This window comes from Lineus longissimus, chromosome 12, assembly GCF_910592395.1.
Source record: "Lineus longissimus chromosome 12, tnLinLong1.2, whole genome shotgun sequence".
Taxonomy (NCBI): Eukaryota; Metazoa; Nemertea; class Pilidiophora; order Heteronemertea; family Lineidae; genus Lineus; species Lineus longissimus.
In genome coordinates, this window is record NC_088319.1 from 13,024,369 (window position 1) to 13,041,306 (window position 16,938).

Here is a 16,938-nt window from a genome sequence, read left to right on the forward strand (position 1 = left end):
AAAGTCAAGGTCAAGGTTAGTAAATATTATACAGTCAAAATACCTACCATGAAAAATACCATTAGATGTGATGGTGCTACTACGACCAAGAGAGTGTATATTGCAGTGTACATGATGTACAAAAGTCTTTCACCTACTTGAGCAGAATGTGTACATTGACAGTACATGATGTCTTAGTGTGAAATGCACAGTACAGTACATTTCACACTAAGAACCAAGAATATGCCCACAGTACAGTACATGATGTGCATCATCCTTAGCCCAAGTAGATAGACGCATCGTAAAAGTAGAGACGCATTGTAAAACAAGGTCCAACAAAACAGGGGATGACGGAAAACTCTCTTGGTCCAGCGGATTAAAAAATAGTGCTACACATCATTGACAGATCCAAAACCTGTGCAACCTTGTACCTAGTGAGTCACCTGTACATGAGATAATCTGGAGACGAGTTGTGAATGAAATATATGCAATTGATAATTTGTTCCCCACCTATTTACAAATAATGAAATCAATCTGCAGTCAGTGTCATTTTAGTATGACAAAACACCAGCACTAACAGAAACTTTACACAAGTGTTTGAAGTGAACAAGAACTTTAAAGGGTCAGCACCCCTTTCAAATATACATCATTAGAATCTAAAACAACTTATTTGCGCAATTATGGGAAAACATTCACGATGGATTGCATTTGCACTGACAAGACTTTTTCCAGTGTTTTTGTGAAGTGTTTCCGTACTTGTCTCGATTATGTCAAAAGAGGACATTAGGCATCGGAACACCTTTATCATCAGGGGTGTTACAGCTAGCGGGGCAGGGGCGGGGGCGGGGGCGGGGGCGGCGACTGTGATTTTGGCCAAAAGTTTTCAAAAAGTGTCATTTTGCCTGCCCCCCCTCCCCCGCCAGGTAAATGCATTAGGACAAGACCTTTAACATATCAAAACCAACAAAATCCTTTTGCGGTCAAAACCAAAAGAATCACCAATGACTGAAAACCATCCCAAATACAAAAGTTTTATAAAAGCACTGAGTTATCAAGAATATGAAGGCAGAACCAAACGAATAGTTGGCACAGAAACCCAAAAGAATTGACCTTAGATGATATTTAACCCATCTGAGAGAAAACCCCTACCACAAGAATCAAGAGAGAGTTGACCTTACTAAAGGACATGAAATCTTGACACTGGCACAGTCATCCTTCTTGTAATGTGACCTTAGGTGAGTTTAGTCAGAAAGGATATTAGTACACGCTGAGATCTGTTTCTGTTATGTTTAAATATCATGTGGAATATGACCAAAATAGAAACTACATGTATTTGCTGCCCTAATGTCCTTTCACCAAGCTCAATCAAGGGATTTCGCGATATTGAAGCCTTGCGTGTCAAAATACTGCATTACATTATGTATTTGCACATCAATGCTTGCCATCATATTTTTTGTTCTATGTTTATTCTAAGTTTTTCCTTTTTCTTCCATTATTCTTCTTCTATATAAAACATAGAAGTTATCTCATTTTCCTAGGTTTGATACATTGTAAATACTAAGCAAAAACTGACCTTTTCCATTGCTGTTTTGGAGGTCAGAGAACCACAGAGGCAGAAGGGCTACAGAGTCAAAGAAAAATAGTTTTTGAATTATTAGAAGTTTTAATGGAAAATTATCTAGTTCAGTTTGGTTGCTTTGATGAAAATATCAAATCTGTTTTGATAAGAAATTTCAATGGAAATTCATTGAGTTCAATTGGCTGTTTGAATGAAAAATGTTCATGAATCGCACGAACAAAAGGCACACAAATTTTTGCAGTTTGCTAAGCTGTTCCAAACTAGTTACTTTGAGCCTCAGGAAGAAAACCCAATAGCATATGATTGGAAAAGTATCTTCAATAAATTGTTTTCTTCGTCACATTGTTTTTAGTGTTCTGCAAGTCTGAAAACTGGGAATGTAGATCCGACCAGAGCTCGGGTTAATAAAGGCTACACCTTACATAATCCTGTTGTACATCACGCATATTTTCCGCATACACCAATATCAGTAAAGCCAAGATGAGATTGTCCTATAAGTATAATACTCACAAACCAGCACCCCATTTACACCAAACCCACAACATACCAGCACCCACACAATCCGATTTTTATACCTCGAACAGCCCGCGCCACGGGTATATGCTAGTAAGTATAATGTGGTGAAGTTCTGTGTACGGCTTAGGTCAATACCTTTGCTTGAAGTAAAATCTTGCTCAATGCATCTGAATCCTTTGTAACACGATCGAGACTCATATGATCGGTATAATCTGTGTAGCATTGACATTTTTGTGGAAAAAATGCAACTTTCTATGACAAGGCATCTCACGTCGCTACGACATGAATGCATTACGCAGCGAGGGTGTCGCTTTCAACGGAAGGACGGGCATGACTATAAAGGAGATGTTTCATTTGATCAAAGAACGTATCGCGTACACGGTGAACCGACATTTCTTGTCAGAGCACTGAGATACAAAACGAGTTGGAGTAGGATGTTTTTTCATGCTAATAGATACTCGGAATCTTCAAAGATGGGATGGAGCGTGGAAGTGAAGGGAACGGAATGTAATGGGGTAACTGTGTCATGCGATTGGAAGGAATGTCATAGTTTCATTGTAATGCGTCTCACCCCACTTTTATTTCCACTTTTAACTAAAGACTAAAGTTCACGGCAATGGAAAGTTTCCTCAACCTTGACTTGTTAGAAAACGATGAGACAATCACCTCTTGATGGCAGCATGTGACCATGCGCTGCAGCTGCTTCATGAAGACAGGCACATTGCTACATCATCTTGCCATGTTTTCTCAGCAGGAAAAACATGTCACAAAAAGAAAGGAGTCATGCCATAAAAAGAAAGGTGTCATCTTGGTATTTTTATCTATTTGCATTTGCGCTGCATCAATGCTTCACATGCTGTTCTTTAGCATAAGACAGGTGCTATTCTCATGATCATATTTTTTACAATAACACATTAACTCAAATTTTTTAACTTCTTCGAATATTCCCAATATTTGTCGTCAAAAGTGAACACAGAATGGGACAGTTGCTGGAGAATTTGCAGCAAGGGTAAGCAAAGGCATTGTCCAATGCATATTAGGTTTTTATAACGATCATCACATTTTGATGATTGTACATTTCTAGATTCTTTTATTTTTCTCATCAGACGGTGATCACAAAACACGACCAATGGCACAATACGAATTCATCATTTTGACAAGCAATTAGGCGAACATGGGTTTCTGATGCGAGACACCTATTGAGAAGGTGCAGCACTTTTGAAACTGCGATTACACTTTTCTGACAAGAAATCTTGTTAAACATGACTGACTACAAAATTGTTAGTGAAGTGTCTGTCAGTCAAGATTCCGTTCCATTTGTATTTGCCAGAAATTTACTGGGCCCCTCTTTTTACAGTACATAAATATAAGGTGTGTACAGGGTATCCCAAATACAACTATCACATGTGTAACTCAGGATTTATCTTAACTTTAGATGTGACCAGATGAGGCTGTTTTATCTCATTTGTGACTAATCTAGTTCAGCCTGAGATAATGTAATCTCCGATTGAGATATTAGAGGACAGACATGTAGAATTGATTGATAAATGGGCTAAAAACTACGATGTAGATTTTTATTGCCTACATTTATAAACATTTATTTTAGAACAAGTTCCAAAGTTATTTTTGGACCAAGGCACGATTTCAAATTTAACTCTTTAACTCTCAGGTTCGGAAACGCCTAAATATGGCTGGCCAGCAGCTCGTTGTGTAATATAAAAAAAAAAAATCAGAAAAAGAAATAGATATAGCGGTCATTACCGGCCCTTTTTTCTGCAATAACATTGCGATTTAATGAATTTTGTCACAAGTTTTGTATCCTAAAGTCAAAAGTGGGTCATTACGTATATTCTGATCTACCCTGTATCATCAGTATTTTCTTCACCGATTCATATTGAGAGCCGCCCTGCAATTGATTACAGATAATTGTAGGGAAATTTGTAATGGGGTATTCGGCTGATATCTACAGAATATCATTTCTTCCCTGGCCAATTTTTCTTTTAAGATAGAATGCAAAAAATAACATCCGCAACAACCTTTGAAGGTTTTGCCAACATTTCTACGGAATACATTTCAAAGCTCTCAAGGTAGATTCTGTGCCAGTAGGAGAATGGCGTGCACAGCTTTTTGTCAATTCTTCCTCCCATAATGGACCAGTATAATGGGATGTCTTTGGAACTGTACACCACATTGTCGCTTAAATGCATTTACTTCTACATGTAGGCCCATAATGGTTTCGATTCCATGAAGTTGGTCGGTGTAGAAGATGCTATTGACATAGTACATCAATGTACAATGGAAAAGACGTTGATAAGTTTCTCCCTAAGAAGGCCACAAAGAAGTCGTCTTTTATGTTCAGTTTTATGATTTGCACACTTTAGTTCGACTAAGTGTTGATGGAACAAAGTCTCATCAAAAGCAATATCTAACGCAACATTACGTCAATGCAACAATGGTTCCTTCACAGATTCAAACTCGAGTTGTTTTCCACACATCCAGTCGACTCCAATGTTGACAGGAAGGAGTTTTTTGTGCGCCACCTGATGCAGTCATAATGAAACTGTCCTCAGTAACTTGTCACGCACTAGGTCTTGAGAGACAGTTGTGCATGTCTTGTAACACAGTCACAGACAACTTCTTAAAGTGTTCTTTTTCCGTCACCCAATATTCCTAAAACGTCTGTTTTTTGTGGGCTGTGAAAACGATACCCACTGCTTCTTGTTCATTCAATAGGCTGCCGAGGTGGAAGGTTTTCGATGCATTACTCCAGTATCATCATATATATATTGATAGGATGTACTATTGGACTCTATCATCCCATAAAATGTAGATTTGGAACATCCGCAATGTAAACAAGACTGAAACTGGCCGAGGACAAGAACTTCCAGCTGAGGTAGTGTTATATTATTATATCCATGGTTATCATGTATCAAGACGAGTTTATAAGAACTTTAACAATACTGCACAGTTCAGAAGTAAAATGATGCACAATGTTTTGAAAATGGGTCGATAGTGGCCTGCAGACTTTGACACCCTTTTTCAGGATTAAGGGGACCCTAGCTAACAATTCCAAACAGAGGATCCACCAGAAACTACATATCAAGCCCAATGCAACTGATGAAATTTTCAAGGATGTTGTGCAGCACAAAGGATGTTACTTTTGAACGGAAGTGTAGCTGAAACAAAAGGCAAAGTATTCATGCGCTGATGATAAGTGACTTGATCTACGTGGCGGCACAAAAAAACCAACACAAAATCACAAATTTTACGCTGAAATTTATAGAATGTCATGTTAATCAACTTGAAATCATTCAGTTGAATGAAGCTTTAGTTTCACATCTAATTGAGTAGATTTTTTTGTGACACCAAGTAGGACTGTACACTGTTTATGATGAGGAATCCAGGGCTTGTGAACTGAGAAAAAAAGTTAGAATCTGCCCAGGAAGCTTTTCAGCAGTGTAATATTTTAAAGAACACATACAAAACTGTTTTTCTCTTCCGGCCCAGGTGACTTGTTGCATACGAGATACAACAACAAGAGGCACCATTGCCACACCCAGCTGTGACTAAAGTACATAATAACAAATACTACACCCTGTTCTTCAGTTCATTAACCCTAGACCATAGCAACTCGAAAAATGAGAGTTCAACGCTGTACGTTGGAAATGGTGATGTCTACAGACTGACTCAATACATGTACATCCATTGGACAATTTTTATTTTCAAAACACGATGGGGACTTCTTCAAAGTGAAGTCGCCATTATGACATCCCACAGCCTGCATTCAGTTTTCTATGTTTCTCTCCTGTTCTTGTTCACAGGTTGGGTTAAGTCAAAATGACCAAAACAATCTCGAGGCTGGACCTAAGTGTCATGTGTGTTAGTGATGTAGATTCAAATTGCAGGCCAACACAACTTCCAAAGTATAGCGAAATCTGCTGAATTTTTGATGAAAATTTTTGAAATTATCTGCTTACCTGATCACACATTTTACACTGGTAGGATTTCTTAGTCTTTATTGGTTTTAGCGGCTGTGGTACAACTAGCTGATTGTGATTGTTCTGAATCGACGACGGTGGGCTGAAACTGTTCGGCAGGCCTTGGTTCGGCCCGCACTGCAAGTCTTGTACCCGATTTGGCATGGGGTCTGCAAGAGATGGCAAGAAAGAGAACATATCAGTCTTGAAATAAGACTCAGTGGTTACTTTAATATAATAATATGATATCCCAAAGCGCTTTGAGCGAGAACTATAGTGTCACGGAATTGCGCTATATAAAAGACTCATTATTATACTTTTACATCAGTCCTGTAATGCATTTACTTTACTAAATTGGCTATTTTTACGCGAGTCTTCATTTCAGTTTTGACCCCTCGCCTTAACCCTAATCCTTGCTAAAAAACAAAGTGTACCAATACTCACATAAAAATAGCTATAAAAAAATTAACAATCGATCATCATCGATCAATCATCATTTCAACAAAGACAATAGAACATGTGTTATGCCACGGAACAGAAAGAGTCACACAGAACATAAAAGTACATTATTCATTTTTTTCAACAGTGCTCAAGTTTTGTTTTTAAAACTAATCATTAGTCATCATGTACACCTCTCAAAGTTTTTGTTAGTTAGATATATGAAATCATACGACGCAGCTAAAAAAGGCGTGAAAATATTGCTGATGCATCTGAGATGAAGAGAGACCACACTATTGTAATAATGGTATAAAGTTACGGTACTGTGAAATTGGAGTCCGGAATATCCAAGTTATGCTCTATTGTCATGATTGTGTTTAAGGCCAAGTGAAAATTAAAAAATTGCTTCTTTTTCTGAACCTTGCTTCAAAATCAGGGCGGGAGGAGTACTTTTTATTTTAATTTTTTATTGATGGTAGATATCAGAGCACAAATATTTCAAGAGAAAATAAAATGCCGGTGCCAAAACTTGAGACAGATTTAATTTAAAACACCAAATACCCATTGGGGCCACTCATGGTTTTTCCACAGCAGCATGCAACCACAATGCGAAATTCTTGAAATGGAATCTGGCCTTTACGCAGTGGCCAGTTCAAAACAAACCATTTTCATTTTTCGAAGGCCAAAAACCCATACAATACCAAGCCAAAGTTGCTTTGAGGACAAAGTGAACACTTTTTACAACTTTCTTGCAAACTGACCATGCCAAGCAAGAATGGATGAATTCAATTTTTTCAAAGACTTTTCTCCTGAAAGGTTGGTTTTGCATCAAAAATTGACAGGCTATGCACTATGCATAAAATGTACACTAATGCATATCAGTGTATGTCCTTGTTAGACTGAAATGGAGTCCAGATCATTCTTTTTGTTCCAATCCAAACTTGGAGAAACAAGCTCATTTGATTGTTTTGATAAAAAATATTGCTGCTTAATGGAATTGTTTACGTAATGACCTTTTATACTGGCACATCAAATGAACCAGCATCATATTGTTGCTTTAGTGCAGATTTTTCTAATACCCCCTACTTCCTCAAGAGCTTTTGAAACTTTATCCTGCTCTGATTGGAAAAATCTTTCCTTTTGCTTTTTCATGCACAGAACCAGGTTGTATGATTTTTTGGGCTTTTGTAGCATTTTTGATGCGGATTGCAGATTCATTTCAATAGATGTTTAGAGTATAAATCCATAGGGCAATGGCCTTTTATATCACTTTTGGTCCCAAGCAAAATCTAACTTTCTTTTGGGTCCCGACGTAGCTTAATTTCAAGTAATATTTCAAAAGTTAAAGTCAGATAACAATTCTATGCTGTGTGTAGTTGAGAGCCATGTGACTGCGACCTCAGACAAGCTGCTATCATGGATCCATGAAGACATTGCCTTGTAAATTTTCTTTTCGTCCAAAGCAAACTCTGAACTTTCTTTTCGTGCAATGCAGCTTCATTTCTAACAAGCCTACATGTAATGATATTTCTCTTATAATTACTTGTCTGTGGAATTTTTGTACAAAATATTTCAACAATTACCTTTGCACCCTTGGAGTCGTGAGTGGAAAGCACCAGGCACTGGAAAGATGGAATCACAATCTAGAGTAAGAGAAATATGTGTTAGACAACAGACTTATACAGGGCGTCGCAGAAAAAGCACCACCAAATTTTGCCTGTACAGTGTTCTGGTTGATTTTAATCTCGCATCCTCCGAGGGATGTCACTGTTACTCACTCTAGTTTCACTAATTTAAGACTGCTTCATTTCGTAATGACTATTAAATTGACACAAAGGTCAAGCTGAATGGTATTGCCAAGCCATGGATTGTCTATTGAAATCAAACATGTTGAATGGTGTCGAATGACCATGCTCATATTGGGCCTTAGTCTGTTTGAAGTCCATTCAGATACAGGCAAAACTGCAGTGGCGAAATTTCATCTACACCCTGGATTTATTTCAACAAATACATACTGTACGCATACATTGAAACCTTCCTAAGCGAGAAATTCTGCATGGGAAGGTTGAGGACACCAGTTTTGGCACAAATTTACATTCATATCAAACACTGTTATCCGGACACTTGTCGGTTAAAATGGCATTGGTCAGTCCCAAATGGTGTCCTCATTCCTATCGGAAGCACTGTCACTGTGGTACCTTTCTTAGACTTTGGCAGTGGGGGAGCGACATCACATGGCACGATGTCATCTTTGATCTAGCAGTTGTTTTGCATGTGTTTTCATATCAAGTTGTGATGTCTGCAACATGGGAACTGCTGTAGGCACTGTCATGGACTGGTTCGTTGCTGTCTTTTTATAACGAGCAAAGGCCTAGGAAAGGTACCAGACTTGCAGTGCCATCTAACGATGAATATCAAAAATATGCTTCCACACCGTCCACCAATGCACTTAAAGACTGAAATTATGTTTGAGCACACGAAAACAGCTAGGTTTGTGCCCACCGTTTGCGCACACCAACACCATACATCGCACAAAACACCCTCGCCTGGTTGATATATTAGATGGGTGCTTTACCTGGATATGACCATTTACTGTTGCCATTCGTGGATGGATAGGTGGCGCCTCTGACTGTCCGAAGAAAAAGAAACCGAGATTATGCAAGTTTACCGTCGCCACTTCTAATCACCACACATAAACCACAAAACAAACAGTTGAAAAAGTATAAATTACAACAGTACGATCTTGGATTTTCATCAAAAACATTCAGATGTAAAAAACGTGCAAGGGTTAATTTCTTAAAATTTCTTGGTTTTTTAGGATTAGTTCTTTTAACCTCGGTTTCTTTTTTGGGGACACACAGTACTTAAGTATCATCTCTTAAAGAAATCTCTTAAAGATTAGTACTCTTAATGAAAGTTGTTCATCATTTAAACACACCAGTGCTGGGTCTTAAAGGGAGATATAGATAGGAATTTGGGGGCCCAAGTTCTGGAATTCATCTGACTAACAGTCACAGTTAGGAGACTGGGTTATGTTTATTTGAGTGATGAATGTATTCTTCGTACAAGCTTGAGTAGTTTTGATGTACTGTGAGTAAGGAGAGGCCCCTATTGACGACTTTGCGTAACTTAATCTGACCTACCAAACATCTGCCTATAGACTCCCTTTAACATGTTTAAAGGAGGAAATAAAATATTTCCTTGGTAATTTGAAACCACAAACAACTTAATGGGAGAGAAGCTGTCTTTGAAGTTGTCTTTGGAGATATTAATCAATTCCAACTGACATCTGCCTATAGTCTCCCTTTAAACATGTTTAAAGGAGGTGATGAACTATTTCCTAGGCAATTTGAAATCCCTTACAACGAAGCAGTCTCTTAAGGAGTCTTTGGAGGGATTAATCAATTCAAACTAATACAACTTCCAGAACCCTGTCTGAAATGTCACAACAGCCCGGAATGATGCATATAAATCTCAAGCAAGAAGTGTATAGCAGAATTTTACATTCTCATTTCGATGTTTTTTTACAACAATACTGATACAGACCAACAGGGGGCAGTACTTACTTGCTGCATTTCCGTTACTCGTCTGTGACGGTGGTGAGGACATATTGTGGTTGTGGCTGGTGTGTCCCGTGTGCCCAGAACCCTGAAGAGATAAAATATTCCAAAATATAACATTTTGTACAAATTCTACTTTTAACATGTTTGATTTATAGTGCAACCATCTTTTACGACATGATCATGATGATAAATAACATTTTTTTGGCAAAATATGCATGTACATCTGACAAAGCCTGAAAATAAAGTAAAATATGAATGCGAAGTTATATCATTACTATCGTTGTCAATGCTGGAAATGTAGAAAAGATGAAAAATTAGTATTTATGACACATAGATGTAATTACGTCCGATAAACATGGTCTCGGACGACCAATATATTGCATCCAACACCTACGTAAGATTTATGTATCTGGACATTTATCTATATTAGGATATGACTTTTTAAGTTTTTGCATCAATGCAGAAACATCAATGCAAAAACACCATTATTGGACAACCTGTTTGAAGCATATTTTATCTGCATCCTTTTTTTAAAAAATGAAGAAAAAAATCGACAATATCGATAATTGTTTCTAACAAACATGTCGAAACAGTTGTTCTATTCCTGGAATGGTCAATAAACCAATAAAAAAATCATCTTAGCTGTAGATAGGGAATAACTGGAATATTTATTGATTGTTTATCATATACCTGACTTTATGATATGAGTGAGTTGGGTGCATAAACGAAGAAGCCATCGGAGACACCAGTATCAAGGTAGTTGAGTGGGACCATAGGACCACGAGTGTGGAAGGAGACTTGCGGTGGCATCAAAAAGTTCTACCAGTCTTGGAAGGACAACAGCTTGCTCAAAATGGAGTAAGGAACCTTGCCCTACTGTAACTGCTCCTCTGCCGCACCAAAGTGTTAATCGGCAGCCAGTTGGCAGGGATGGGTAACACTGAATGTCATTCATGAGCATCATGTGGCAGCAGGACTTTGATAATTGTCAGCAAGTTCATCTTGAAGTAGGGCTAAAAGCTGCTCAATCTGCCATCACAAAATTAATAATAGAGCACTAATTTCGACATACCCTGCACATGTACAGTCCACTTTTCACAGACTCAACATATTTGTGTAGTTCTCTGACATCAGTAGACCCCTTGACCCCCTTCTGACATTTTTAAAACCACTTTATTATGTCATCTAGGGCATGTAGGGTGTTGAGACTTTTTCATTCGACATTATCACAAAATGGCAAATCAGGGTGACTTAAAAGCAGTTTGAGGGGCATGTTACAAACTGCTACATGCATTACAATGTTAGAGACGCGTCACAACAACCATTGATCGAGTGGACTTGTCTGAAGTGTCTGACCAGTGATTTTTAAAGGCCGGTGCCGTACGTAAAAAATTGTAATTGAATTTGAAAATTTCCAATTGTGTTAAGACATACTAAACATAAATTAAAGCATTGCTGGTGTGAAGGCAGATATACAAATACTAAATAAACTAAGTTTTAGCAAGTTAGTATGCATAATAACTGCACTATGGCCTTGTGAATATTAAACAGCATTCCTGGACTACCAGTAATTATGAACGGCATACCCCTTTAAACTGGAGTGGTCTATTTTTGGACAGACCTATAAATTTTGGAGGACTTGGTGCTTAGAAGAAGGCAAGGAGAGACGAAACTTGAAATCAGACTTTATGCTGAATCAGCAGGAAAAACCATTGGCAAAAAGGGATTCAATTGCCAGCCAAATACTACAATACCTGAAGTTTTGTGTTTCCAAGAAAGATTTCTGCAATGAAAGTAGACTTTTGGGATGTCAAGACTTCTCCAAGGGTGACAAAATGTAAAGAACTCTACTGATTGACTCCAGGACAACTGGAGACAAAAATAACTTGAAAACAACTTGAAAAGTAAAGGTTGTGGCCTGGAAACGAGAAAATCTGGAGGTGATGTCAACGTTTTTGCATCCAGGAAGTAGGCCATCAGGTTTCACATCCCCCTAACGGTAGCTGGGTAGGTGTACTTTCCTTTTGTAAGGTCAAGGTCACAGTATACACAGAACGCTGTTTTTTTCAACAAGATCCTATGATAACCTATTTTTTCAATCATACTTTTCAAATTGTTATCGAGTGAATAATCATATTTACGTGTATAGGAAAAATCCAAGACTAAGAAGAAGAAGAAGAAGGATTTACAACCTCTGGTGGTACCATGGCTAGGTGATAATGATTGTTTGCAGTTAACTACCCTTCTGTTGGCAAATGGAAAAAAGATCTCTATGGATGAAATGGGAAAAGTCTCAATCGCACTAGATCCCGGACACCAAATTCAACGTGGAGGCAATTGATTTGAAGAAGAGCCTTGTCCAGAATTGGGGACATTCACTCAACCCATTGGGCGCACTCGAACAGTTTAATTGCTGGATTTGAGCACCTTACAAGTTTTTATTGTATTGTATTGTATTGTATTCAGTAAAATATATGATGAAACAAATCAGAACCAAGGGGGAATCTTCCCAAGCTGCCAGTTGCAGGGTCTGTAGAAATGAAAATTTTACAGATTGGCGGTTTTATGAAATCATCGATGAATTGAACTATTTTAGCTTTGATAACCACATTTGTTCAAACGCTGGTATAACAACAGCAAAAAAAGTTGTCCACGAACCAGGCCACTGAGCTCTCAACACCTGGTGAATTAAATATTGTGGAATTTCATATAGTCCTTTATACTCTAGTTTCACAGATCTAAGACCAGTTGTGAATATTTGATCGATACTAGATATTATGCATCTGGTCGTTTGATTCCAATCAATAAGGTATGTTCAGCGAGGTTGGCAACACAAAGTTGGGCGATGAGCATTACATCATGTTCTCGCTTGACCTTAGTTTAGATTTAACTGGTCTTAGATATTTGAAGCTGGAGTTGTTATTATAATCCCTTGCATACAATGCATTGAATATCCCCCATGAACTGTCTAGCCAGCAGCTGGACAAAGATAATCAGTAGGCGAAGTACATTTTTAATTGTGATTGGGGTACCCTGTTGATAATTTATACTGATTGCAGGAAAATAAAAGTAGTGCAGTTTTTTGAATACGAATTTGCTGAAATTTTTGGTTTATAGTATTTGTGTATCTGACTACACAACGGCAATGGTGACATTTATATTAAGTGCCTATTTGTGCAATTACAAATGTTCAAATTTTAAAAAAATGGCGTAGGTAATCAAGTCATTGTCTGCTAGTCATTAAACAGAAAAGTAACTAGATATTGATACACCGATTTGATTTTTAATATTTTTTTCATTTTGCAGAAGATTTGCATAAATGTTTAATTTTGATTTTAATCGCGCACTAATGTTAGTGTGACATAACGGCCTACTTCCTTTACACAACAACAAAATGCATGTTCTTTTAAATTTTTTTACCATATTTCATTTCAAACAGCAATAAAATCAAGCATGTACGAAATATTCTACATTGTAAATTTTGGATTTTATCAGAATTATAGGACCTGCAGGCACAGATGATAGACCTGACAAAGAATGTGGACAGCCATTTTAAGAAAACGGATCAACCGCCCATTTTTGAGAGAGTCTTGATTATTATCATGCACACACAAAGGATAGAGATAAAAAAGTGACTTTGCTAATTAACCAAACTTACAAACTAATCCATGTGTTAATTGAATCCGAAAAAGCCAGAATGAGAGACCTTAAACAACCACGATTCTACAGTGAGACCTCAGATGTTTTCCTGCAATTTTTAAGGAAGTTTTGAAGCATTTGGAACCGCTGACCCAGTGCTCTAAAGACCATTCAAAAAATTTCTATTTTCTTGAGCAAGCAGGCTCAAAAAGAAGAAATCTACTTGACTGACATAATTCAGAAACGATATCTACTTACTATGAAAGTGAAAAAGATGCAGACCAAAACACCAACCAGACAGACGCAATGCACATGGTAAAATCTATTCGTGTAGGTCCTATACCTGTGTGTAGGTCTCCGTGCACGGGTTACCAGCCGGAGGAACTGAACACCTAATTGTACAATACCTATGCAATATCCTGTATACCCACCATAATGAATAAAGAAACTTTGGTGCGTAGAATAAAAAAAACACAAAACAATCAACAAAGTCTACAATGGCCCCAAAAACGTATCAAATACATACCTCAAATCCTTGAGTATTTGTTTTAGGGAGATTTTTTGTATCTATTCCGTTATTTTTTAAAATTTCAACTTGAAAAAAAGTCGCCACCTCGCATAAAGTCCTCCTTTACGTACATTACGGCACTACTGGTCTCACTAACCAGTCACTTCGACTGACCTAGTTCCCGTTGAATACTACTTTCTGCGTTACGTTTTTAACATACAATATATGGGTGACCCAGCCAAGGAATGGCGCTGTTTTTTTATGAGCACCAACTCACAATGAGCAATATGAGTTGATCTCATTTTTTGACAGGGGGATGTTGTACCTACCGATAGCAAAGTTAAAGCACTGTAATTTTCACCATAGACATGACAGAGAACAGCGTAATCTTAAAATGGCCGGCTAGATCTATCCAGAAAGCGCTAAAAAAGTGACTGAAAGCACGCAGTAGCCTGAATACCTGAGGAAGTGAAGAACGAACAAGATGCGATTGGTTCAGAATCTTGATCAGAATCTTTTTAGAGATAAAGGACGGTCCAAAAAAGTTTTATTAAACTGTCCTTTAAGGCCTGCTCCATTCATATAGTCATTGTATATTCTGGTGGCTCAGATAATTTAAGAGATACATGTAAACATTGCAGTGTATGTACGCATGCATATTTGTTGAAACTTAGTATTTATAGTGTTTTTATCCGTCTACACAAAAGTCTAATTGAAATTACCATTCAGTGCGCATTTACACAATTGGAAATTTTCAGCTTCAACTTCACTTTGTTAACAAATGAAGTAGGCCTGATCACAGTCATAACATAATGATTACTCCAATAATTATACTAACAGTGGCATTTAAATGTCAGCGGCAACAGATGCTGGCTTAGACATTATAGGCCGAAGGAATTTGATTCCCGGTTCTTGTCCGCAACCTTTAGGAAATGAGTAAGGTCTTCCTTCAACTTTCATCTTTCATCGCATATTGCAGAACCGAGCTCTTCCCCTTTAAAGGATTTACCTTGGTCCATAGTTTACGAGTTTTTCTGAGGCTTGGTCCATGGCCAAGTGGTTGTATCATGTTCCAGTGACCATAACCCATTTTTAGAGACAATGAAATAGATTACACTTCAGAAAAAAAAGAAGAAAAGTTTGTTCAGCACAAATGCAATGCTTTTTGACTTTCATCAAATGACTGAACCATTCCATGCCTCTTAACAAGCAAACAAGCGATTTTTGTCACTGCAACGTGTAGTAATAATTGCTGTTTTGTGGCACAAAAAGATATATCGTCTGCAGTTATAACTGGTAATTGCTGGGTTATATATTGATCACAGGTCAGTGAGATCAGCGCTTCTTGTCTTCTTGTCACAGGCACAACGCAAACAAGCTATTTTTGTTGCATTGCAATTATGATCCCGGGTTGTAGTCATAAAAACATCTTGTTTGTGTCACACTTTACATTTTGTGAGCCAGCTTTGGATTGTTCATGCTATTTCATTGAAATAAGATGAAGTCTTATGCATACATGTGTATTCTCCCTTTAAACTCACAAAAATAACCAAATTTACAATGTATGGTAAATCCTTCTCTGACATCTGATGACTGAGAATACCGCATAGAACCAGTGCCAAGATTATCCAATATTATTTGACGTTAATTCAGGCGCACTCCGACATGACTATCTCCCGTTTCTGACAGACCAATCATGTCGTTTCTGACATCTCAGACAGCAAATCAGTGCTGGCAGATCCATGCTGCATCAACATGCCATATTTGACAAGCCCTGGCAACGTACTGGCAGAGGCGGGAAAATAGCCTCCGCAGCAAAAGGGTTAAATAGCCCGTGTACAGCAGTGGACAGCAATGCTGAACCGTGCTTACTTTTAGCTGAAGGGGTATATCATATTCAAAAGTGCCGCCATCTATAGCATATGGACCACACTAATGTTTTCGAGTGCAGACAGGATGTTTAGAGAGGCTTTGGTCGAGTGCTAATGAATGAGAATTATAGTAGGGCATGACATGCTATGCACAACACCTGCACGTGATAGGGACATGCGACAAGACATGCTGTACACGTCATCCACAGTGAAAGGGTTAACCCAACAAGGGCTGAAAAGTGAGAATGAAAACAAGTGTTCCTTTCCCAGAGCATCCAGTAATCGTAGCTCGGCTAGTAAAACTTGAGACAATTCATATCGATTTTTCCGGTAGTGTCTTTGTCCAAAAATACATGTACTCTAGATTCACTGTTCTAAGACCGGTTCATGACGCTGGCCTTCAGACAGCGGAGTATTGCCAACCCAATACTTGTTAATGCAAATTTTTCACTGCAGCCTTTTTAGAATAGTCAAGGTCACAGTTTACATATTTTACTTGTTTTTTTCAAAATTTTTACTTGTCTTGACTGAATATTCATATAGCTTTTTAGTTGCAGTCTTACATGGGTCTGTTGTGGGGGGGGGGGGGGTATTGAAATAGAGAGATAAGTGATAATTCCTATATCTTCCTTCGATCAGTAATCTCAGGTATCGACAGTGTGAGGACAGGAAGCCCCCATCTAATCAACAAAGCAGTCTCCCCTATAAAGGCAATATATGTGAGTTCAATAATTTTGAAAGGCACATGACAATGTCGGCATTACCTGGTGCAATGTACAGAACATGATCGGATCATGTTAGATCGGCGCTAATACGGCCCGTCGAGACCCAGAATTCACCGTTATATGCGCCGACATATATGCACATG

At 38.0% G+C, this 16,938-nt stretch overlaps 1 protein-coding gene across 13 annotated transcripts in view; it reads right to left on the reverse strand.

Annotated features, from left to right (window-relative positions):
• Nucleotides 1–16,938, reverse strand: part of LOC135497023 (zinc finger transcription factor lin-29-like) — a 172,620-nt gene that overhangs the window by 18,075 nt on the left and 137,607 nt on the right. For 7 of the 13 annotated variants that reach the window (XM_064786674.1, XM_064786669.1, XM_064786673.1 and 4 more), the window contains 5 exons: nt 10,056–10,137; nt 9,065–9,118; nt 8,073–8,132; nt 6,052–6,221; nt 1,553–1,600 (listed from right to left, as the gene is read on the reverse strand). In XM_064786674.1, the coding sequence (XP_064642744.1) occupies nt 1,553–1,600; nt 6,052–6,221; nt 8,073–8,132; nt 9,065–9,118; nt 10,056–10,137 (414 nt within the window). Of the gene's footprint in view, nt 1–1,552; nt 1,601–6,051; nt 6,222–8,072; nt 8,133–9,064; nt 9,119–10,055; nt 10,138–14,217; nt 14,349–16,938 lie in introns of those variants that run through there. The other 6 variants (XM_064786678.1, XM_064786670.1, XM_064786680.1 and 3 more) reach the window with 6 other exon arrangements.